A 25,000-nucleotide genomic window follows, 5' to 3' on the forward strand; every position below is an offset into this window, starting at 1 on the left:
TCAGAGGGCTGTCCTTCGATGCTCTCTCTTATCCCGACAGGGTAGTGTGGTTAACTTAAGGCTGTGGGTGAGAAACACCTGTCTTGTTTAATCACCACAGGGATCAAAGCAGCTGTTCTATAGCCAGCCACAACGCCATTACCCACACAGGTCAATACCTTTGTGTGACACACACACACACACGCAGCAGTAACAGTATACAAGGTGAAATGAGGCTAACACTAAGGACAGGAATGCATAAACGCAAAGCCTATATCAATACAGGGAGCCTCTCCTGGGATGAACTCCTCACATAATACCAGTTAATACCAGCTCCTTATCAGTCCTACTGTATAAGCCTGCAGGCTGGGCTCCTTACACGTTCTCCTGGGCTCATTCTCACCAGGGGAAGCTGGTGGAGGCAGAAATCAGAGGACAGGCTCATTGTAATGCATGGAACAGAATGAGAAATGGTATCAAACACATTCCTCATTCCATTCCATGCAATTCTACCTTCACCAGCCTCCGCTGATCCTCACATATACTAGTGTCTCTCTCTCTGGGGCATGTCTGGGGCAGACGTCTGGAGCAGGTCTCCCTTAGCCACAGAACCTGTGTGTGTGTGTGTGTGTGTGTGTGTCATAAAGTGGGTCATGGCGCTCACGCTTCACTTCCTGCGTAGTCATTTTGTATGTGTGCATGGCTGGGAGGGGCAAGGCACCGTGGCAGGGAAGGACGGGACTCCCATAAGGCCTTGCATTGGCACTCACCACTATTGGTATAGGCTTCAAGTAGACACACAGCCTGCCCACTCCATCTCTCCAACTCCAGAATATTGACACCATGTCAACTGTCCTATCGTAAGCCTACACTGTCTTTCCCAGCATCCTCTTTATCCAGTGGCGAGGTCCTGCCAACCAATGACTGAGGCAGTAGCAGACAGCAGCAGTGTGTGGCTGTACGAGTGTGTATGCCTAGTGTGTGTGTGTGTCTTGTCAGTTTTAGACAAGAGTAATGAGTGTGACAGTGTATTCTTAACCTGCTGGTGATCAATAGTTCCTCAGTGAGGTGAGTAGGCGTATTGAGAGTACTGTGATTCACCTTGTTTGTAACATGTCCTTCCCACCTCATACAGAGAGGAAGCATCCTTCTTGTCTTTCTTGAGGTAGTCACTGATCTGACATAATTGGATTGGTGAAAGATGCTCAGACAAAACTTCACATTCACCTATCCAGTCATGTTAAATCAGTGATTACCTCAAAAGGAGGAAGGGATGCAAAGCATCCAGGACACAGCCAGGAACATCTTTCACACACAATTAAGACTCAAACACAACAGAGTGAGGAAAATTCCCAGGACTTCTTTTATTAAGAGAATTCCAGAACATTAGAGAGGGACCAGACACCTGCATTCGTCAGAGAAGGTTCCAAATTCATCCTAAAAAAACATGTGTGTTTAGAAAACCTGACAGGACATCGTAGGTGGAGGAGCTGTTTCACACAGAGGGATGTCAGCAGGGTCGCCTAGGAGACAGGTCAGACGTGTCACTGTTCCCGGAATGTTTTCACATGTTCGTCTTCCTCTTTCTTTTGGACAACACGCTTTTAACATGATTCAATGAAAAAAAAAAAAAGAAAACAGGAACAGGAGACAAAAGCAAGGAAACTCACTGCACATATAGAGGTCAAAAAAGAAAAATCACCCATGAACAAGGTAAAGTTGAACCGTTAATAAAACATGGATAAAGTTGAACTGGGGGGCCTAAAAGGTCTAACTGTAGGGGGGTCGGGGGGAGAAAACACAGCAACACACAACTCACAACGTAGCCAATAAGGCCCGGGACACACTTCCTACACCAAACAAGCCTTCAACAATCATGAAATGCCATTTAAAAAAGATTTTTGTGTGTTCATCATCTTGCTTGCAGACACTTGATATGACCACTGCAAGTCTGCAAGGCGCTCCATATTCAGCTTTGCTTTGTGCTAAAAATCTGTACGGATACTTATAAAATCATTGATAAAAATATTCCTCTGTTAACAATACGCCTTGGAGGGAAACCACGTGAGAGACTAGGGGCAGGCTTGGGGGAGAGGGGGGTCAGGGGTTAGGGTTCAGGGGGTCGGCAGTGTTGCTACTCAGACTTGGCCTCCTCCTTCTCCGCCTCAGGAGCATCCTCCACCTGCAGGTCAAAGGTGAAAGGTAGGAGTCAGAAGATACAGTAGAACCACAAGTCTTCGTTGGTGGTCTCTTTTCCTGTGGTCAAGCTCACCTGTGCTGTGTGTGTGCCACAAGTCTCTTTTCTGAAGACTGTCTCTAACTTAAGTCCTTCTATGGCTCTCACGTCTCTCTTGTCGACGACTTGTGTCCCTCAATGGCATACGTTTATCGGTCTGTCTTGTCTATGGCTTATGTCTCTATGTCCGTCTGTCTCATTTATCTATGTCAGTGTGTACCTGTGTCTCTATGCCTGTCTATCAATCGGTGTCACTGAGTCTCTGTCTGTTTATCTACCCATGTCAGTGCATACCTCGTTGGTCTTGGCGTCTCCATTCTCAGAGTGGTTTTCCTCGTTGGCCTCGGCCTCTGCGTTCTCCTTCGCCTTGCTCTTGGTCTTCTTGTCCTCCTTCTTGTCGTTCACAGCCTTTTCTTTCTGTGGAGTTTACACAGCGCTCGTTAAAACGCTGTTGGGTACTTCACTCTGCAGGTTAGTGCTGTATGCCTTTGGCTGGAGAAAACCCTACCGGTGGCCTATGGGGAACGATTATGGCGGGGGGAAGAGTAGCATTGTCTGTTTTGTTACCTTGGCTGCCTTGGCTGCCTTCACCTTTGGTTCAGCCTTGGCTGGGACTGGTTTCTGAGGAGAGGGAGGAAAGGTAATGATGATCAGGCTCATGAATACCAATTAACCATGAGCCACAATCCTATCAACAAAACAAAGCTAGTTCTGAAGTCAATAAACACTTCAATGTATGTATATTTAGTTGTAGGTTAAAACAAACGTGTCAAATAAGTTAGTTAACTTCCACAAGAGTTGTGACAGTAGCCAGTTAGATAATGTTACTAGCCTTGTGTTCTATAACTGATAGTCTATAAGTCACAAGTTCTATAAGTGTTTAAATTTGTTTATAACTGGGTTTAAGTGTTAACTGGTTTTGAATGTTATAATTGGTTACATGGGTTGATAGTAGTTCTATACAAGTTAAAATGTGTTCATGATTGCTTTTAAGTGATAACAACTAGTTCTGAATGTTATAATAGTTTACATGTGTTAATAACTGGCTCTATAGCTGATTTACAGAGTTAAAACTAGTTATAAGGTCTATAACTACTTAAATGTGTTAATAACTAGCTTAACAACTGTTAAAATGTGTTATTAACTAGCACTGAGTTATCTTACTGGTTAAATGTGTTATAAACTAGTTCTGAGTTCTGTAAGTTCATAAACAAGTTATATGCGTGTAATTAAGTTGTTATGTATGTGTATGATGAGATCGTTGTGATAGAAGGTTCCTCACTCTCACCGCCGATAACCGAGCTGATCTCCTCTGGGGCTGCAACAAAACAACAAGACAACATTAGCACAACTACATATGAGGTGTATTTAACAGGGCACAATGTTCTAAACATCTCTGTCATGTATATAACTGAAACAATTCTTTATCTGCATAAATACATATTGTTATTCATTAGATTCTATGAATTTTAAACTTATAAGGCTCTTAGTAACAACTTAACACGTGTGACCCTCTTACCTCATCCTTCACGTCCCCATCTCCTCCTTGCTGCTGTAAAACACAAACACACAGGTTTTAAACATCAGAAATAAGGATTATTTTAACAACGGGACCTTATTGGCCTTTAAATAAACAGTTAACTCTACCAAAGTGCTGAAATCACATGTTTCTGAAGAGTCATGGGATACTTGTAATAACTTTTCAATTTCAAGTAGAAACACAATGTTTTTTTGAATACATTTGTTTTTATGGCAGGAGAAACCTAATGCAATTTTTTTTTTGACAATTATGGGATGTTGAGAGTTCATATGCATCTGGGCTTGATTGTGACACCAGAGCTAGAGGCCCAAAACTCTCCACCCTTTCACTCTACTCTCTTCCATTTCTTTCTTTTCACAGAGGCCAGGATTTGAAAACTCGCGCGGGAGGGGGATAGGCGAGGGGGAGGGGCTCAGATATTGCTCTCTAGCGCATTCTGGCGGCAGAGAGACGCCATCGCAGCCATCTGGGACAACGAACAAAGAGAAAAAATATACAATTTTATCGAATTACGACGACGGGGGCATCTTTTAACGATCAAAATGTAAACTGTAGATACTAATGCGATTTCTCGTGACGGTTTTGGGTAGAATGGAGGGATTTTGACGTTAACTGAAGCGTTTGTTCTCGGTAGGTCGGTGGCGAAGAGAAAGACGGGCTGCAAAGCATGGCTGCTGCTTGTGCTTTAACTGCATGGAGACCGAAAGAGACTTCTGACTCCCCTAAGGACAGTAGCTGCAGAGAAAAACTGGAATTATAGCCCGCTGACGTTCAGAAAAATATTCATTCAAGCACATAAAAAATTCACATTATTTCTTGAAAATACCCTCAAAATAACGACGACGAATTCCCCGAAGAAATCGGTTTATAATTAAGTAATCGTTGAGAGGGATGGCTTCATATTCATTTGCAAGATATCATGACCTGACTACTTCAAAAACCTATCTTATTTTCAACATAATATACGTACCTTTCTCTTGGGCATGTTGATTTCCTGGAGATTTCTTTACAAATACAACTAAAAACTGTTTTGCTGTTGTGAGTTCAGTGCATGTGAAGGCGAGTGTCTCCTTATGCTCGGGCAGTGTAGTAAACACACAGGAACAGAGAAACGAGTGGCTGAATGGGGGGAGGGGTGCGGCTAAAGGCATGATTGATGGGTTCTAAACCAATCAGTGAGCGCCATTCGAAGCTGCAGAACACTTGGAATTTCGGAGCCGGTGATGATCTTTACGCGCGAAGTGCTTCTTGCAAAAGGAGGGAAGAAGCCCTACCTAAGAAAATTATCATTATAAAAGGACTGCATTCGACCACTTATCCCCGTAGATAGTGAACAGTGAGCAATATGTTCTAGTGGTCATAATTATTTATTTTTTTCCTATTTGGTTGCCAATCATTGACAAAAACATGATTCTGAATCCCAAGCATCCTTGAACGACTGTCTACAGAAAGACCACCATTGTAAAATCAAAATTAGACCAAAATACATCAGAATTGCGCTTTATGATTGTGCCCAACATGGCGCCCTTCTTGCTCGACACATTTTTGTTTGTCGGCTCTTCTAAATTCATCTGAGGAGAGAAAAGGATTGCGTCGCATCGGCAGACGCCTGTAGGTGGCCACAAAGCCCCTCCAAAAGGACTCAATGCATTTCTGGTGGCCGAGTAGAATTAGCGCAGCTGTGAGCTGAATGTTTGCGTGCACTATTGAAACCAGCTGTCCGGTCTCTGGTCACACTGAATTCCTCGGAGTAGCATTCTACGCCATTATAATTATCACAGGTTATTTCAAATATATGCTGAAATAGTATAGACTAGAGAAAAATATACCTGAAAATAATATAATATTTAAGTGTTAGTGCCACTGGATGGCGCCCCAATACATGTACTGGTAGTTTTATAAACCACTGGGTGCAACATTGTAGCGGAGGCACCATTGCAACTCTGAAAATCCAGGTTACATTCATGCTCGAAGTTAGATCTATGTAAAAGCTAGACAAAGTTGTCCTATTGACGCTGCCATGGTTCATATTGCCAAATGCTGTAATCTCGTCTCAGGCTTTGATCCATGCCCAGTGCCTACTGTATCGTGAAAGACGAAGGGGATGGGTAGTATTTGGGTCCAATGGCAAACAATCGTTGCCTGCTTATTTTACCAGCCACCGTCAAAACATTTGTCAATGCGTCAACTGTGACACTAGTGTCCCCAATTTCTTTGGCAATGATCAGATCGGTTAAATGAAGCACACCGATGTGAATGAGAATAGACGACAGAGATGGCTTGAAAGAGAGGGAGAGAACGACAGACAGAGACAGAGAGGGGGGGGGGGGGGGGGGGGGCAGTGAGAGAGAAAGAGACCGACAGACGGGGGGGTGGGGGGTGAAAGGGGCGGGTAGGGAGAAGAGAGGCGGAGGAAGAATGTGAGGTCCATCAAGCTTTCGGAATAGAAGCATTTGCGCAGATCATCTGCGCTGCAACAACTGTGCTTGTTAGAGGAAGTTGTTTTCTATTTCTAAATCATCGCTTTGAAGGTCGCCAATTTCAGTGCTAACTCTAGATAGGAACAGCATCACTTCAGGTTTTTGGACTATTGTCTTTGACGGGGATTTGGGAACATGGTGGTCAAAGTTTACATAGCAACGTCCTCTGGCTCCACTTCGGTAAGAAAAAAAAAAACTTCCAGTGTTCAGTCTGATCACATGGTGTGGTGATTGATGATGATGATGATGATGATGGTGGTGGTGGTGGTGGTGGTGCCCTACATGCTGGGGGTAAGGTTTAGAGTGGGATCTGCAACTTTGGGCACTTCTATGCTCACTTGCCAGTTGAACAACTAAATACAGTAGCCTATATAGACAACTGACTGGCATCAGTTTCTCCTCCCATCTAGGCATGTCAGGGAACTGTGCAGTCGTGCCATACCTGGTATAGCCTCCCTGAATGGAAGCATGCTACATGAGGACTGAACTTTTGTAGCACTGGCAGTGCACTTGCTGGTTCAAGTCCTGGCTGTTCCCCCTCAATCTTTCATTAGTTTCTAGTGAGTTCCACACAGCAACCCTGGTAGACCCCAACATACAGTGCTCTGCTTTTCTTTCACACTTTCACTCTCCCTAACCCTAACCCCCCCCCCCCCTCTCTGTATATATATTGTGCCACACAGATGATAGATAGAGATAGAGAGGGAGAGACTTCCTCTTTGAGTGTGTGTTACACTCAAAGGGGAACTCAGAGGACCTCTCTCTTTCTCAGTACTAAATAAGGGAGTGTGGTATGTGCTCAACCATGCATGTCAGCAACAGCCAGGGGTACAGTGTGAAGTAGCTACTAAAAAACGCAGCGATGACTTCCGTCTGTGTCAATGTGCAGTGAAGGCAGGGTAACAGAATAGTGACTGGGTAACAGTTTCCGTATTAGTGCAGTGATGCTTGGTAATAAGCCGTTGACATACTTGGACAACACAGAGGGAGGGAGGAGAAAGCCAGTCCATCCGATGTTGTAACTGAACTCCACCCCCCCCCCCCCCCAAACAGTTTACAGCCTGGTTCAGGCAGGAGCAGTTTATAGCCTGGTTCAGACAGGAGCAGTTTACAGCCTGGTTCAGACAGGAGCAGTTTACAGCCTGGTTCAGACAGGAGCAGTTTACAGCCTGGTTCAGACAGGAGCAGTTTATAGCTTAGATGAGACAGACTTGTTGTAGAGCACTGAGACTCACTGAGGGAGGGAGGGGAGAGAGGAGAGAACTGACTTGAACTACTGTCTCAGCTGTTGTCAGTAGATTAGGATTGAACAACTTTATTGTCCAAACAAAGTGGACAATTGCCAGGGTATTTCATTTAATCATACATGCCAGGCCTTTCCAGGCATAGGCCAAACTCCACATGGTGAACAACTAACAGCAGACTACTCAGTACCGTCCAGTATTACCATAGCACATTGTGTTGTCTGGGCGTCTGCATTACTGGTTATTGCAGTGTGTACTACATTTTCTACGTTCTGTAGTCAAAAAGAAAAAGTCCTACGGAAATTACCCTCTATAATGTCATTGGGGGATCATTCTTTTCAGTGATTTTCAGAAACTGAATGTTTCTGAAAATCACTGTTTCCAGCCAGGGGGAGTGCATTTGTGGCTGTAAATCACTTGAAAATCCATTTGAATTCCATTTTTGTTTATCTCTACTGGGCAACCATCTTATCTGGCTGTTGGAGAAATAACAATGTTACGATATCCACCACAATACATGTTAATCTGATCTAATCTACTCTGAATCCATTTAATCTAATTTCTATTGGACTGATGACATCACATCATGAGTTCATGGGTCCACCTCTGTGTTTGGATATCTGTTTATGGGAGTTGGGTTGTCATTGTCACTGGGTCCACAGTGGGTAGGATTCAGGATTCACTCATCCAATGCCTGCTGTCACTTATCCAATCATGTCAGATCAGGGATTACCTCAAGGGAGGAGAGATAGATGCATTGTTTCCATATTCCAAGAGAGCCAGGGTCCTGTCTTGAGTCTGATTACATCCTTTTAGCTCTATTGTTAAAATAGTTAAACTTGTCATGATTGTGTTATGTGCATACGTCATGTGCAATACAGCATTGTCTCATTGTCTTGCATTCACTCCTTGTATGTCTCTCTGTGATAAGAGTCACTGCTAAATGTCATAAAATATCACTGCTGCTTTATCAGGTGACCTTTGTAACCCTGGGCCGGCCTATCAGAGGCTAGGGCTCCACCATGCAGACTGATTTGATTCGCCGTAATAAAACAGGATGTTCAACCTAGACTGGCATAGGAACACAGGCTGTGTTTACGCTGTATGTCTGTTACCCAATCCACCAATATAATCCAATCGAACCAAGAATGTGATGTGCACAATAAGCCAGAAAGCCTGCAGAAAGAGAGAGAGAGGGAAAGAGGGAGGAGTGTCGGAGAAGAGAAAAGCAAGAGAGTACACGTTCACCTTTCTGTCCCTAGGGGTCTACAGAGGAAGTGAACACAGATCATCATATTTCACTCAGAAAGTGAGTGAGTGAGTGAGTGTGTGTGTGTGTGTATGAGAAAGAGAGAGAGAGAGATGGGGGGGGGGGGGGGTAAATTAGGACAGATATAAAAGTATAAACATTAGCATTGAGAGAAAATGAGTTCATAGTGTTGGTAGTTGGCCAGAGGAATGCTTCAGATGGAACACTCTCCTCTACGAAAGACAACATGAGGCAGATGAACCTCCAGAGGCTAGACAGGGAGGCCTCACACACCCCTCACCCCTCACTTCTGACCTTTAAGAGGGGTCCACAGATGTCTGAGCTGCCATGTCAACATGGCCACACCCTGGTAATCTGAGCTGGTGGGACTGAATCACCTTCAGAGCAGCCTTCTCCCAGAGGGACTCCTATAGTGTCACGGTATAGGGTCAATATGGTGGTGGTGAGCACGAGGTCAGAACCACAGTCTTTCCCAAATCCCTGGGCCTCAACCTCAGATAAGGTTAACCTGTGGGTGTGTGTCTGTGTGTGTGTGTAAGGAGACAGACAGACAGATAGACAGACAGACAGACTGTGGAATAAGGGACAAAGTCCTGCAACAAGACAACTTTTTACTGCCTGTTTTTCATTTCATCAATTTGTAGTCATGCTGCACCTTTAGACATTATCTCACAGCCACGCTGCCAATGTCAGTAGGCACACGACTGTAGATCTGTGAGTGTGTGTGTGTGTGTGTGTGTGTGCGTGCGCGTTTGCGTGTGTGCACGCACGTGTTGTTAAGGGCGGTGGTTATATTTGTTTATATTTGTATGTATCCAAAGTATGTCGTATTCTGTGCTGTATAAAGCTGCTGTGTTGTCTCAGTCCTGCACAGAGCTTTCTCTGTGTGTGTTAAAGGTTAGAGTCACATAGACTGTGGGTGTGTGTGTGGGTGTGTGTGGGTGTGTGTGTGTGTGTGTGTGAGTGAGTCTGTCTGTTTTGGAACTCCTCCCTGTGTGAGCTCATCTCTGGGCAGCAGTGAGAGAGAGACACACATTGTGTTGAACACATTACTGCAGTATTGCTGAGCTCTGCTGCTGACTGTTGTAATACAGAGCAAGTGCACTGTGCACACACTTAACACATCAATGTTTCATCAGCGGCTGGCGATGGAGGGTCCAGCTTGCTTCACTCCTTCTCACCGAGACTCAGCTGGGATCAGTAAGCCAGACTGGTCTCCCCTGGGGTGACTGATGGATAGTGATCTGAGTCTGTGTTTTGGACACAATGCAGCTAATCAATATCTGGAATGTCAAGTGCCCCCTAGATGATTGATTGAGTCTGGGCTGGGTTGATCCACTGACCCTAGGTAGGTGGGTCAGGTGACAGAGCAGACAAAACAAAACAATGATGTTAACATAAGCCACCACCACAAGGCCTGGTCTTCAGTCATGACTCCTGTCACTGCCCCCCGGACACAGACACAGAACAGAACATTCTAATGGAAGGCTATGGTGCTGCTGTGTTTGCTTGATTAATAAGGTCATAGATAGTTCATGATTGTGTGTGTGTGTGTGTGTGTGTGTGTTGTGAGTCTGATGATAGGCTTAGTCCAGGGGAGGCTTGTGGTGGTATAAATGGATTGGATTCCTCATTCCGTTCCATGCATTACAATGAGCCCGTCCTCCGATTTCTACCTCCACCAGCCTCCATCTGAGTGGATCACATACTGCACTGCATACAGGCAGGCCTTCTACCAGACTTGCTGGAGTGTGACAGGCCGTGTGCTGCATATGTGACCGTCACGAAGTTAACCAGCTACATGCCACGAAAAGCTAGCAATTTGATGACGCTGGTGGGGGGTATTTCAACATAAGGAGTGAGTTTTAACATCTTGCTCTGGTTACAAGAGCTGTCATACAATACTACTGTAGGGCCATGTAAAGGCAATCTTCGGCTCCAGGAGTAGAAACAGCTTAGCTTGCTTTTTTGAGAGAACGTGTGATAGCATGTTGAAATGTGGTTCACGATAATGAAACAATTTCAATCAGTTTAGTTTAGAATACAGGTCTTGCCTGTAAGTCCGCCACAGGGCATGCCTTTAGCACGGTCTGTTTCTCATCTCTCCCCTCTCTCTCTCTCTCTCTCTCTCTCTCTCACTCTCAATCTCTCTCTCTCTCCCTGTTGCACTAAATCCGTCCTTCCTTCCACTTCCAGCATTCCAGAAAGAGCCCAAGAGATAAAATGAGAGAAAAAAGAGAAAAGTCAAGTTGTTTATCACCACACCCTGGGCGGGATAGGGATAGGGATAGGGATAGGGATAGGGATAGCTGGTTCAAACTCTTCTTGAGGCACTAACTGAACATACAGGACAGGGGGATAGAGTGGAGGTGGGGGGGGGGGGGGGGGAATTCTTGCTGTGCAATTAGAGTTGGGGGCAGATGGATTCTGGCCAAGTTCCCCAGCAAATTAATTTAACTTGGCAACAGTACAATGGAGGTTTGTTAGGGGAATGGCTGGAGAGGAGAGGAGAGGAGAGGAGAGCAGGGCAGAGTAGAGCAGAGCAGAGGGGAGGGGAGGGGAGGGAAGGGAGGGGAGGTCAACATATTTCCCCAGCATGCTGTATGTCTGTGTAGGGAGTTCCACATGGCTGCTCTATGTAGCTGTCAAAGCAGGTTGGTAGAAGGTTGGCAGAACTGGTTCAGGACTTTGGCCTCAGGAATAGAACAACCATTTAATGATTCTAACAGTGGGACTGTTAATCTAGAACATCCTGCCAACAGCCTCATTTCCATACTAACAGTATGCTTCACAGTCCCGAAGCCCAAACCTAGTCACTAATCCACCTGTCCATGGGCTGCCATAAAGTGGAGCTCCACTCCCTCAGATGGCCTCGACAGACAATAGATGCTTTCTTGTTTGTGTGTGTGTGTGTGTGTGTGTGTGTGTGTGTGTGTGTGTGTGTGTGTGTGTGTGTGTGTGTGTGTGTGTGTGTGTGTGTGTGTGTGTGTGTATGTGTTGGAGCAGCAGAGCTTGCTGTGTCCTCCCTGTAGCAGGCCTTATTTGGTGTGTGTTTGACCAGTTGCCTCCTCCTGATTCCAAGCAGACCGTTTGTTTCCGTTCCACCTTATAGGGCTATCCTCCTCCTTAGACACACCCACGTAGGCCAGGGCTGCCCTGATTGGACCAGAGCCTCATATATTAAGACAGGATCAGCCACATACACACATATACACACACACACACACACACACACACACACATACACACACGCACACACACACACACACACACACACACACACACACTGCCCTGCTTTATTACTGAACCAGATCCAGCTTTTGTCTACCAGACAGCAGCTTCTTGTTCCTTCTGTCTTGGAATTATGAACTTTGAATTTTGGTTTGGGCTGAGACATACAGTACATAGGGCATTTGGTGACATAACCACCAGGAAATACAGGTGATAATACTCTTGACCCACAGTTGACCTAACTGACTTAGTCACAAGCAACTGTCAAGTAGCAACAGTTGCTATTTGCTAGTTCCTCAGAGAAGAGGTGACTTCCTCATTGGAGAGGGAAGGTGAGGACTGTCTGACAATGGCCTTCTGTCAGCTGTATCCATGAAGATGGTTCACCAGCTGTCTGTTTTAAAACAGACAACTTCCTTCACACTCCCCCCCCCCGTTCTAAATCCTCCACTTCCCCAAAAGAAGAAAAAACCTCTCTCTCTCTCTTAACCCCTCTCTCCCTCTCTGTCCCCCTCTCCCCCCTCTCTCCACCCTACCCAGATTAAGAAGCAGCAGCAGGATGTGATGGGGTTCCTGGCAGCCAATAAGATAGAGTTTGAGGAGTGTGACATCGCGGCCAACGAAGAGAACAGGAAGTGGATGAGGGAGAACGTTCCGGAGGAGTCGCGGCCGGCCGTGGGGAACCCCCTCCCCCCACAGATCTTCAATGACAGCAAATACTGTGGGGTGAGTTGGACACACACACACACACACACACACACACATACACACATACACTAACTCACACAGACACACACGGAGGAAGCAGGTGAATGCATGATAGAGAAGTGTTCTTTTCTGTTTACTTTACCAACAGGTTCTATAGGTATCCTATAATAACACACACAAGAATACGCCCAACAGATTCACCCTGGGCCTTTCTCTTCAGTGAAGCTCAGCCTGATGTCAAATGGCTAACGGAAGGCTAATTTAAAAGTTGTAAATCAAAGCCATGCATATAGTTCAGTAGAGGCTGGTGGAGATAGACATCAGAGGACAGGCTCATTGTAATGCATGGAACGGAATGAGGAATGGTATCAAACCCGCGTGTCTTCCGATTTCTCCCCCCACCAGCCTCCACTGATATACAACCGTTGGTCATGGAAGATTTGCTGCATTGAATATCACAGACAAAGAGTGGGCTATCTCCCGGCTGACACACACACAAACACACACACACACTAGACATAAAGTTGATATTGATATGTTTGCTCTGGGGTGTGGAGGCAGCTGGTTTTATGACAATACTTGATATAGTATTGATGTACTGTTTACAGACGGGACAATAATGGTGTCTCACAAAGAGAGGAGGAGGAGGGCAGACTGGACATTCAGACTGAAGCTGCTGCACTTGTCAAGTGCTTTGCCTCCCTGCTCTTCACGCAGTAGAAAGTAGGGAGGCTGGCGGAGGTAGAAATCAGAAGACGGGCTCATTATAAGGAATGGTATCAAACACGCATTCCTCATTCCGTTCCATGCATCACAATGAACCCGTCCTCCGATTTCTACCTCCACCAGCTCCATCAGTTTAGCATTTTCCCTCCAAATGGACATACAGTGCTGTGCGTAAGTAATGGGACAGTGAAGGATTTTTTATTCTTTTGGCTCTACACTCCAAAGGTTTGGATTTTAAACAATTAATATGTTAAAGTAGAGATTCTCAGCTTTTATTTGATGGTATGTGTGTACATATTGGTTTCACCATTCAGAAATTAGAAATTAGAAAATGTATTCACAGTCCCCCTATTTTAGGGTACCCAAAAGTAATGGGACAATTGACTCTGGTAAATCACGTGTGTTCCGTCATTTCTGCAAGCATAAGACATCTGTTAATGTGTAGTATTGATTCTAGGCTTTGGATTTGCTTTTGTAGTCTGTTATTGGTGCCTGCCAACATGAGAACCAAAGCGGTGCCAATGAAAGTCAAGGAAGTCAGTATTAGGGTTAGGGTTTTTAGAAAAATCTAAAAACTATCAGAAACATAGCCAAAACCTTAGGCTTACCAAAATCAACAGTTTGGAACGTCATTAAAAACAAACAAAACCACTGGTGAGCTCAGCAATCACAAAAGGGCTGGTAGGCCAAGGAAGACTTCCACAGTGGATGACCATAATCACCATAATTAAAATAACTGTGCACAGATAAGGAACACACTCCAGGAGGTAGGCGTGAATGTGTCAGAGACATCCGCAGAATATGTCGAGCAAAAGTACAGACCCTTCGCTGCAAGGTGAAAAACACTAGCATCAACACAAGCTGAACAAGCTAATTAGCTGAACAAGCTAATTAGGAAAGCTGGTTCTGTCCTCGGTGTCACCCTGGACACTGGAGGAGGTGGCCAATAGGAGGATGAGGACCAAACTCCTGGCCATCATGGACAATCCCTCTCATCCCCTACATGACACTGCGGCAGAGCAGAGAAGCTCCTTTAGCAACAGTTTATTACAACCACTGCAATAAGGAGCGCTAAAGGAGATCTTTTCTGCCTGCCGCAATAAGACTGTACAATTCCTCCTCCGACTCTATCTATATATCTTTCTATCATCTGTCTGTCTGTCTGTCTGTCTGTCTGTCTATCTATCTATCTATCTATCTATCTATCTATCTATCTATCATCTATCTTTCTATCATCTATCTGTCTGTCTGTCTGTCTGTCTGTCTGTCTGTCTGTCTGTCTATCTATCTATCTATCATCTATCTATCTATCTATCTATCTATCTATCATCTATCTGTCTGTCTGTCTGTCTGTCTGTCTGTCTATCTATCTATCTATCTATCTATCTATCTTTCTATCATCTATCTGTCTGTCTGTCTGTCTGTCTGTCTGTCTGTCTGTCTGTCTGTCTATCTATCTATCTATCTATCTATCTATCATCTATCTATCTATCTATCATCTATCTTTCTATCATCTATCTGTCTGTCTGTCTGTCTGTCTGTCTGTCTGTCTGTCTGTCTGTCTGTCTATCTATCTATCTATCTATCTATCTATCTATCTAGCTTTATTAGTTGTTGTTTTTTACAGCATACCACCTCATCTGTGAAACCTGGTGCAGGGGATGTTAGGTCTGGCCATGTATCGCTGCCACAAGAACTTAGTTGATGATTGTAACTGCTGACGGCAAATGCCTCCAAATTCATTGGATGGCGATACATCATGCAGTAAGACAATGACTCAAAACAAACTGCCATAGCAACTAGGGAGTTCTTCAGAGCCAAAAAGTAGAAAGGTCTTGACTGGCCAAATCAATCCTCAGATTTAAATCTTATTGAACATGCATTTCATTTCCTGATGATAAGATTTTAGGCAAAAAGACCTCAAAACAAACAACAACTGAAGATGGCTGCAGTACAGGCCTGGCAGAGCATCACCAGAGAAGATACCTGGTGTCTGGTGGGGTCAATGGGTTGCAGACTTCAGGCAGTTATTGCATGCAAATGATTGTCCACCAAATACTAAACATGAGTGCTTAATTTGGACATTTGATAAATCTGTCCCATTACTTTTGGGTACTCTGAAATAGGGGGACTATGCATAAAAAGTGGTGTAAGTTCAGAATGGTCAAACCAATGTGTATACAAATACCATGAAATAAAATCTGAGAATCTCTACTTTTTTCTATTTTATTAGTGTTTTCAATAAAAACATCAAACACATTTCAACACAGTGGTAAACGAGAGAAAAAACTGGAGAAGACAGATTTATTTATTTATTTATTTATTATAATTGTTATTAATTATATAAGTATGTTTTAATTATTATGATGATGATTATTATTAATAATTATACATTATATACATATATATATACACATTCACATACATATACATACACACACATACACATATATACACATACACAAATCATAATAATTATTATAAAATCTAAATAATAATAATAATAATAATGATAATAATAAAAGAAGAGAAGTGCAATTGGTGCAATTTACACTCCAGTTACAGACAGCAGAATACATCTCATGACAAACAAGCCCTATCCGACACTCTCAATAAAAGCATGATATCGCTTCCACTTCAGGAGGTAGTGTTCCACCTTGTTGAGCAGCCTGAATGATAGGCTTTCTAGTGCAGCTATTTTACCCAGCTGGGTGTACCACAGAGATGCCGCAGGTGAAGAGGAGGCTTTCCAATCCAGAGCAATTAGTTTCTGTCCCAGCATGAGGGCACTCTGTACCCAGTCTGCATGGGAGGGGATTAAGTCCCTTAACGCTGAGGGGTCGCCCAAAGTGTACAAGCCTGGAGAGAAGGGGATGTTTTGACCAATAATAATCTCACTGGATTGTCGACCAGAACTCTTGCACCCCCGGGCAACTCCCCAGCGTGTGAACCAATGTGAGAATCTCTACTTTAAGCTCATATTAATTGTTTGATTTAAAATCCAAACTTTTGGTGTGTAGAGCCGAAAGAAGAAAAAATGCTTCACTGTCCCATTACTAACGCAGGGCACTGTCCCATTACTAATGCAGGGCACTGTCGATAGGACTTGGGGAGGTGAAGCTGATCCTAGAGCTGTGCCTACAGGCAACTTTGACTTTATGTGAGGCTTACGGTTTCTCCCCTCCTCTCTCAGGACTACGAGGTGTTCTTCGATGCCAGAGAGGACAACGCTGTGTACGCCTTCCTGGGTCTGACGGCTCCCCCCGGCTCCAAGGTAGCTACCACACTACTAGCCCTATCCCAACACTACCACCACAGACCACACTCCCTACCACCCCATATACCCCAGCCCCAGCCCCTGCCCACTCCTTCACCCATATAACTCTGCCCCAGCCCCTGCCCACTCCTTCACCCACATACCCCAGCCCCATCCCACTCCCTCTCCCATATACCCCAGCCCCAGCCATTGCCCACTCCTTCACCCACATACCCCAGCCCCTGCCCTCTCCTTCACCCACATACCCCAGCCCCTCCCCTCTCCTTCACGCATATACCCCAGCCCCAGCCCCTGCCCTCTCCTTCACCCACATACCCCTGCTCCTGCCCACTCCTGCACCCATATACCACAGTCCCTGCTCCTGCCCACTCCTTCACCCATATACCCCAGCCTCTGCCCCTGCCCTCTCCTTCACCCATATACCCCCAGCCCTCTCTTCAGATCTAGGCCCAGCACTCCCCTCTCTCTCTCTCTCTTGCATCCTGGTGCCCCCTCTCTGCCATGCAGGGAACTGCAGGGGGGTGTGACCGTCACCATAGAGACAGGGGGTTTCCGTAGTCATGCAGAGCCTGTTAAAACGAACACCATCCAAGTCCTCTAAATGCTCATGTTTATACTCTTATGTCTGTCCTCATGTAACCTGTCCTCTCTCTCTCTCTCTCTCTCTCTCTCTCGCTCTCTCTCTCTCTCTCTCTCTATGTAGGAGGCTGAGGCTCTGGCCAAGAAACAGCAGCAGTAGTCTTGCAGTGCCACGGTCGTCATAACCTCAGACCCAGACCCAGGATAGGTGGACGTGTGAGCCCCACCTCATTTCACTCAACTTCTCAATCTCCAATCATCTGGGCTGTTTTTTTTTTTAATCCTCTTTCAGGATGTTATTTTTCTTATCTCTGTTCAGCTGTGCCTTATCAGCTGAGTGCGAGGTGGTACTAGAGCAGAGGATGATGGGTAGGCCACATTCTGTAGGAACAGCCCTGTATCCTGTCATCAACCTCAGCCCATGAAGCCTATTGGCCCACCTGATATGTCAATCAGTCTATACACTTTGTGTATTTTCCCCGTTTGAGACTGTATGCGTATTAATCAGACACAACAAACTGTATGCTCAGTCAGACTATATCTGGAATATAAAAGATACGCATGGATTCCTAGTTTAGTCACACAGCACCTCCATGTCCCAAAGATAGAAGATTTGCCATTCAGTCAGAACAGATTACCAATGAAGTTTTGGGGATAAGTACGAAATAACATTCTTCATGTGCAGCAAGAAAGCAGGTTTGAAATGTGGCATGCTGTCAGACACTCGCCGCACAAGAATAATGTTTTGTTTGTGACTTTTCCCAGAAACCTGGTAACCAGTTTTTGATTAAATAGTTTGCCTGAGTTTTCCTGTTTTTTCTGCCTCTCAGAGGAAGGACAAACATGTGGACCAAGGGAGGCTGGTGGAGGTAGAAATCGGGGGACGGGCTTATTGTAATGCATGGACCGAATTGAGGAATGGTATCAAACACAACATAACGTGTTTGATACCATTCCTTATTCCGTTCCATGCATTACAATGAGCCCGTCCTCTACCTCCACCAGCCTCCACTGATGTGGACCAAACATAAACACCTTCAGACCACTCCTGCCTTACAGCAGAATACGCAGCACCTTTTGGGAAAGTTGTTTTTATATCAGAGGCCCTTTCTTAATATCTTTATTTGCTCTGTATTGATTTAATTCTATTGTTTTGATAGCAAACTCTACTATGAGATAAACACATGGAATAATAAAGGTTATAATGCCAAAATGTATGTTTTTAAAGGGAGCAGGGAGGAAGTGAGATGTGTGGTTTAGCTGTCAACATTATGTTTCACATTATGTCGGTACACACAGTGATAGTCATACTGTACTTAACACATACTCCAAGGGAGGCTAGTGGAGGTAGAAATCGGAGGACAAGCTTGTTGTAATGCATGGAATGGAATAAGGAATAGGTATTTGATATACCTGTGCATTACAATGAGCCCATCCTCCGATTTCTGCCTCCACCAGCCTCCCCTGCCTCTACCTGGATAGATCAACACCTGTAAGCTTGGATTCAGAATGCTTTTCCATCACAATTCTGTGCTTTTCCATTTATTTGTAATAAAACTGCAGCCATAGTGCCATATCCATATCACTAGCATTTCTCCAGCTGAAACCTCTCCTGTTCTCTTCTTCCTAATAATAGTCTTATTTTTATGTACAATAAACATTTGAGTTTACAGAATCAGACTTGTGTTGGTCATTGGTTATTACAGTGGTGTGTTGATATTGTCAGTACATAAACTGTGCAAATACAAGCAGCTTTATATCTATCCACCAGTTTACACATCTTCCATAACATTTTGTGTTCCTCATTGTCACATGCGGAAGGGAGAGTTTAGGGAAGTTTGGGTCGTTTCTCAGTGCATCTAACCTGCAACCTCTGCACTAACACCATGCTCTAGCCAGCTAAGCTAAAGGCTTCTGCCCCCATATTCCATGGAGGTTCATGTCACTGAGTTTCTCTTCAGAGCAGACATGCAACCCTAACCCTAACAGATCAGAGCCTTTGGGGGAGAGAGACCAAGCCTGCAGGGGGGAGAGAGACCCGAGCCTGTGGGGGAGAGAGACCCGAGCCTGTGGGGGAGAGAGACCAAGCCTGCAGGGGGGAGAGAGACCCGAGCCTGTGGGGGAGAGAGACCCGAGCCTGTGGGGGAGAGAGACCCGAGCCTGTCGGGGAGAGAGACCCAAGCCTGTGGGGGAGAGAGACCCGAGCCTGGGGAGTTTGGGGAAGCAGGTACTCTCAGTTATATGAAACTCTACTGTTTCAGTGGCCTATACTCATAACCTTATTACTCAGAGATACAGGAAGGAGTTTTACAGTCTCTGAGCTCTGTCTAGTAGGCATTGTCTGTATCATGTAAACCAGGTTCATCTATGGTATGCCAAGACCACAGGTCAGCTCAATCCTGGAATGGTATCCAACACGTGATGTTGTGTTTGATACCATTCCTCAATCCTTTTTTGACCAATGCCCTGTTCTGTTTTTTGAACAACCACAACACTTTCATTTACTGAGGAAATCACAGTTAGCTAAGAATGTGTGTGTGCGTGTGTGTGTGCGTGTTTGTGTGTGTGTGTGTGTGTGTGTGTGTGTGTGTGTGTGTGTTAGAGAAGTGAAAGAGGGCAGTTTAGTCTGGGAGATTTCATGTGCTGTCTTAGTCCTATTTTGTGATTGAGAGGAGAACAGACAGTCAGACACAGGAGAGAGACGAATAGAGAGAGGGAGAGAAAGAGAGAGAGAGGTAGAGAAAGAGAGAGAGAGAGAGGGAGGAAGAAATCCTTGAGAGGTCATGCTGGGAGAGGCCTTCCTCCGAGTGTTGCCCTACCGAGAGGAGAGACAGATCACTATGGTTACCACCACCGCAGGGACACACGCTCTCTCTGCCGACCCCCTCGCTGAGACCACCCAGGACACAGTCACACGCTGTCACAGACTCTCAGCTAGAACAGGTGAGGATCCATGATGACTGTGGCCCTTATGAATGTGTAAGCAAGGTAACATTTCCATGTTACATCTTATCTGTAGCCTATGTAATCTTATCTCTACAGTTCCTACAGGGAAATGAGCTAAATTGGGCAAATTACTTATGTCATATATTTTGAGTATCAGTTAAATTTAGTATGCTGTAAATTCAAATACAGTGTAATACTAGTGTTGTCTCTGGCAGGGGAGGCTGGTGGCGGTAGAAATCCGAGGACAGGCTCATTGTAATGCATGGAATGGAATAAGGAATGGTATGAAACACGTGTTTGATACCATTCCTCATTCCATTCCATTCTTTACAATGATCCCATTCTCTGATTTCTACCTCCACCAGCCTCCTCTGGTCTCTGGTCAGTATACATGCAGCCTTCAGATCAGTAACCAGTCTGTGTTTCCTCTGGGACTGAACATGACCAGGCCCCCAACAGGAGGGGTTAGGCCCAACAGTGACAACCCATCCCACCACAGCCCTCTCAATCCCCAGCTTCAACCTAGACCCCCAGCCCCCTGAGTCCCCCCTCTCCTGGGGTAGCAGCAGCCTCCTCCAGAACTACCCGGATCTCCGTCTGGTGCAGGAGCCTGACAGCCCAGACAGATCCCCTGATCCCCTGCCTCTGGACCCTAGCGATCCACCTCACTCTCTGCACCCTGAGCCTGGGAGCCAGGAGCCTCAGGGGGGGCCAGGAGGTGCCGTGCCCAACCAGGGCTACCTGGTGATGGGGGCACGCATGACACCCAGCCTGGCTCTGCCTGGGTCGGGGTTGGAGCCTCTGTCTAACTCCCTGCTAAATGGGCTGCTTGAGAGACAGCTAGAGGAAGTCTACCTGCAGCATCTGACTGACAGCCTGGCTCGCTGCAGCTCCCATCTCGGCCACAGCCTGCTCAGAGGACTGGTCCCCCCCCCTCAACCCTGCAGCCAACCACAGGGGCCGGACTCCCTGGAGGCAGGACTAGAGGAGGGCTTAGAAGAACACAGTGAGGTGATTGGTTATATGCGTACCCAACACAACGGCCCATGCTCCTCCCATTTCAGCTCACCTGTCCTGCGCATCTCTGAGGCTGAGAACACACACACATCTGCTCCACAGTGATGCACACCAACAGACATACACACACACACACACACACACACACACACACGAACACACACCTGCCTGCCTGCCTGCCAGTCATCTGCAATGAAATGAAACATTAAGGAAGTGCTATCTGCTTTGGGATTCTGCTTGCATGTTGTTGAAGTGAATCTAAAACCCTCATCTGCCACCTGCTGTCAGGCTCTGGAACTGTATTATCTACAAGTCCTCGACTGAACTGTGAGGGGAGAATATTTCACATAATGTTTGTTTGACTATAAACATTTTCTACCTGCTTATTCTACACAATGATACATCTGTCAATAATCTGTATTGACTTTTTAAACGCATCTTATTGTTGAAATAGTATGACTTCACAGATAGTTTTCAGAAGTTGAGAGGATGTTTAGTTCCATGCCTCTAAACAGCATTTTGAATATCGACAATTACTCAACTTAGTCATTTTAGTTAAATTGTTCTGACTGTCTTTACTGTGTAATAAAACTGAACTGCCCACTTGCACATAAAGTGTTGTCTTTTTGTGTGTGTGTGTGTGTGTGTGTGTGTGTGTACGCGTTCATTTGTGCACATGCATGCATATGTGTGTGCGCACATTGGCTTCCGTCCGTGTGTGTGTGTGTGTGTGTGACTGACACCCCTCGCAGAGCCCATTACTGCTGGTTGGGTATCACTGCTAGCTCAGGGATTCCTGTGCACATTAGTGCCTGCATTAGCTCTAACTGGGCAGACTGGGCTGGTTTTGTGTGTGTGTGTGTGTGTGTGTGTGTGTGTGTGTGTGTGCGTGTGTGTGTGTGTGTGTGTGTGTGTCCTCCCTCCTCTCTCCCTCCCCTCTCTCTCTCTCTCTCTCTCTCTCTTCTCACTCCTAGCATGGCTGCAGCATGTGTGGACTGTGGACTCGTGCTTTGCTGCTCTGCCTCTATCTGGCTGGTTCTCCAGCCCTGACCCCCCCTGCCGAGCCCTCTCATCCCCAGGATCAGGCCCCTGGGCTGGCCTTGAACAGCAGCGAGGCTGGCCTGTCCCTGGATCTCCCTGTGGCTCTGAGGGTGTTCAGTGTGGATTACCACCATGTGCAGGCTCCGTTTGAGATCGTGTTATGGATCATGCTAGCCTCGCTCGCCAAACTGGGTATGACCGGCTTCTTGATCTCTCAACAACACACTGCAAATGTACACAACGTGGTCCTCTGTGGCTCAGTTGGTAGAGCATGCCGCTAACAACGCTTAGGTTGTGGGTTTGATTCCTGCTACGACCATACATATACAAAAAAATGCACTCACTGCAATGTAAGTCACTTTGGATAAAAAACGTCAGCTAAATGGCATGTATTATATTCAACCTTTATGGAAACGTCAATAGTTTTCTATTCAAACTGGAAAAAAGTTGTTATTTGACAGCCATCATAAGCTCACAGCACTGTGGGTGAGTGGCCACTTTCTGTTTGCTGCTGAATCAGTCCATGTGTATACAGAAGGAGTGTTTGGGTTATAGTGTAGGCTGTTGTGTTATGGTGTGCAGAGTAATGAGTGTTTGTGTGTGTGTGTGTGTGTGTGTGTGTGTGTGTGTGTGTGTGTGTGTGTGTATTATTGTTGGGAGAGCAGTAGCCCTCCTGTGGGTGTGGTTCTGCCTCTGTGCTTTTAGAGTTATTGTAGTCTTTCCTGTAATTCAGCCAATGAAAATGTCAGATGAGTTATAAGTGGGAACCAGGGGAAACCTTCCTGGCTTCCTGGGGAAGCCTCTGAACACATGAAACATGTATGTGTATGTGTGGTGACTTTAGCTCAGATACAAAACCTTTCTATTCATCTTCATATTGATTGATTGAGTGATTTAATTTCGGGAAACACAGATATTCACACAGATCACATGTCAGAGGATAAACACAAGAAAGTGTGAAACACTTATTTCCGCTGTGGTCCTCGTTGGAAAACACACAAGACAGACAAAACACAATAGACATAAAAGACTATTATTATACCAAAATGCAACACTACAATCAACCTGTCTTGGTCCCATCATCCTGTCATGGGCCCATACAACAATACATTAAACTGTACATTTACGGTAACCGCAAATCAAAAATAGCTACAGGGCACTGGTCCTACCTGCCATTCTCCTAAGAGTGTATATGTCTCCAGAGATGAGCACTAACCTGTCCTTTAAAAACACCCCTGGAATGGGATAGGCAGTTGAATAGGCAATAGGAGACTATTCCACAGCAGAATACATGTATATACAGTATATCTTCATAGACTGACAGCTAATGATCTGAGCCTAAATGAATCCATGAAGACATGATCCTTGGAGATGCCAGGATGACCACTCCACTAAGACTTCACCAGGAAAAATCTCTTATGATTGATATGATCTTACTCAGTACCCTCTTCTCTCCCCTCACCCTCCTCTCTCTCCTCTATCCCCTCCCCTCCCCTCCCCTCCCCTCCACCTTCCTCTCTCCGACCCCCCACACCCCCCCTCTCTCTTCTCCTCTGGCCTCCCCCTCCTCTCTCTCCTCTCTCTCCTCTCCTCTCCTCTTCCCTCATCTCTCTCTCTGCTCTTCTCTCCCCTCCCCTCCACCTCCTCTCTCTCCTCTCCTCTCCTCTCCTCTGGGTTCCCCCTCCTCTCTCTCCCCTCCCCTTAACCTGTCTCTTTCCTCTCCTCTCCCCTCATCTCTCTCTCTCTGCTCTTCTTTTCTCTTATCTCCTCTGGCCTCCGCCTCCTCTCCCTCTCCATCCCCCTCTCCCTCCCCTCCACCCTCTCCTCCCCCTCTCTTACCCAGGGTTCCACTGGTCAGGGCGTGTCCCAGCGGTGGTACCAGAGAGCTGCCTCCTCATTATGGTGGGACTGCTAGTGGGCGGAGTTATATACGGCGTACGCCACTCTGCTCCGCCCACCCTCAGTGCTGACGCCTTCTTCCTGTTCCTGCTCCCGCCCATCGTCCTCGACGCAGGGTACTTCCTGCCAGGGAAGCTGTTCTTTGAGAACCTCGGAACCATTCTATGGTGCGCTACTAGAACGCGAACCCTACAACACTAACCCTAAAAGTAGCTCTAACCCAAGAATACTAACCCTCAAACACTAACTCTACAACACTAACCCTAGAACACTAAACCTAGAACACTAACCCTGGAACACAACCCTAGAACTATCTCTAACCTAGCGTATGGGGTGTATGTGTTCATCTCTCTCTCTCTCTCTCTCTCTCTCTCTCTCTGTAGGTACGCAGTGTTAGGTACCCTGTGGAACGTGCTGGGTATAGGGATGTCTCTGTATGGTGTGTGTCTGTTGGCCTCTGACTCCCTGGGGGACGTGTCCCTGCTCCACTGCCTGCTGTTTGGCTCTCTGATTGCGGCCGTGGACCCGGTGGCTGTGCTGTCTGTGTTCCACGAGATCCACGTCAACGAACAGCTCCACATCCTGGTGTTCGGGGAGTCACTGCTCAACGACGCAGTCACCGTGGTGAGAGGAGCGTGTGTGTGTGTGTGTGTGTGCGTATGTGTGTGGTATGGTATACTACATGGTATTCTCTCTGATAGATATCTGATTACCTACCCCCCCTCTCTCTCTCAGGTACTGTATAAGCTGTTTGAATCCTTCCTGCGGCTGCCGTCAGTGACGGGGGTGGATGTGTTGTTGGGGGGCTGCAGGGTGGTGGTGGTGGG

General features: G+C 45.9%; 4 protein-coding genes and 1 long non-coding RNA gene across 6 annotated transcripts in view; 3 read left to right on the forward strand and 2 right to left on the reverse strand.

Moving 5' to 3' along the window:
- The window catches only part of LOC310816023, a 128,435-nt gene that overhangs the window by 55,677 nt on the left and 47,758 nt on the right, over positions 1 to 25,000 (reverse strand). The gene's annotated exons all lie outside the window — the stretch shown is intronic.
- On the reverse strand, positions 1,320 to 4,856 carry hmgn6 (high mobility group nucleosome binding domain 6). 2 transcript variants are annotated; one of them, XM_083685805.1, is made up of 6 exons: positions 4,726 to 4,856; positions 3,735 to 3,767; positions 3,504 to 3,533; positions 2,783 to 2,836; positions 2,510 to 2,632; positions 1,320 to 2,161 (listed from the first exon to the last, which is right to left on the reverse strand). In XM_083685805.1, the coding sequence occupies exons 1-6, from the start codon at positions 4,738 to 4,740 to the stop codon at positions 2,114 to 2,116; spliced, it is 303 nt and encodes a 100-aa protein (XP_083541931.1). In that variant the 5' UTR covers positions 4,741 to 4,856; the 3' UTR covers positions 1,320 to 2,113. The 2 variants fall into 2 exon arrangements, with proteins under 2 accessions (XP_083541931.1, XP_083541930.1); XM_083685804.1 differs by having other exon boundaries at positions 3,498 to 3,533.
- sh3bgrl (SH3 domain binding glutamate-rich protein like) lies at positions 6,197 to 18,945 on the forward strand. The gene is made up of 4 exons (XM_083685869.1): positions 6,197 to 6,415; positions 12,521 to 12,706; positions 16,608 to 16,688; positions 17,395 to 18,945. The coding sequence occupies exons 1-4, from the start codon at positions 6,371 to 6,373 to the stop codon at positions 17,428 to 17,430; spliced, it is 348 nt and encodes a 115-aa protein (XP_083541995.1). The 5' UTR covers positions 6,197 to 6,370; the 3' UTR covers positions 17,431 to 18,945.
- Positions 20,036 to 21,830, forward strand: LOC310816573 (uncharacterized protein). Its single transcript, XM_083686827.1, has 2 exons — positions 20,036 to 20,213; positions 20,665 to 21,830. Exons 1-2 carry the CDS (start codon positions 20,054 to 20,056, stop codon positions 21,336 to 21,338), a joined length of 834 nt encoding a protein of 277 aa, XP_083542953.1. The 5' UTR covers positions 20,036 to 20,053; the 3' UTR covers positions 21,339 to 21,830.
- Positions 22,220 to 25,000, forward strand: part of LOC310816542 (sodium/hydrogen exchanger 2-like) — a gene marked incomplete at both ends in the record, with an annotated part of 6,402 nt that continues 3,621 nt past the window's right edge. Inside the window, 4 exons of the mRNA XM_083686793.1 lie at positions 22,220 to 22,466; positions 24,118 to 24,340; positions 24,557 to 24,797; positions 24,909 to 25,000. The exon at positions 24,909 to 25,000 is cut by the window's right edge and continues 159 nt beyond it. Of these exons, the coding sequence (XP_083542919.1) occupies positions 22,220 to 22,466; positions 24,118 to 24,340; positions 24,557 to 24,797; positions 24,909 to 25,000 (803 nt within the window). The remainder of the gene's footprint in view (positions 22,467 to 24,117; positions 24,341 to 24,556; positions 24,798 to 24,908) is intronic.

This window comes from Argentina silus, assembly GCF_951799395.1.
Source record: "Argentina silus genome assembly, chromosome: 15".
Taxonomy (NCBI): domain Eukaryota; kingdom Metazoa; phylum Chordata; class Actinopteri; order Argentiniformes; family Argentinidae; genus Argentina; species Argentina silus.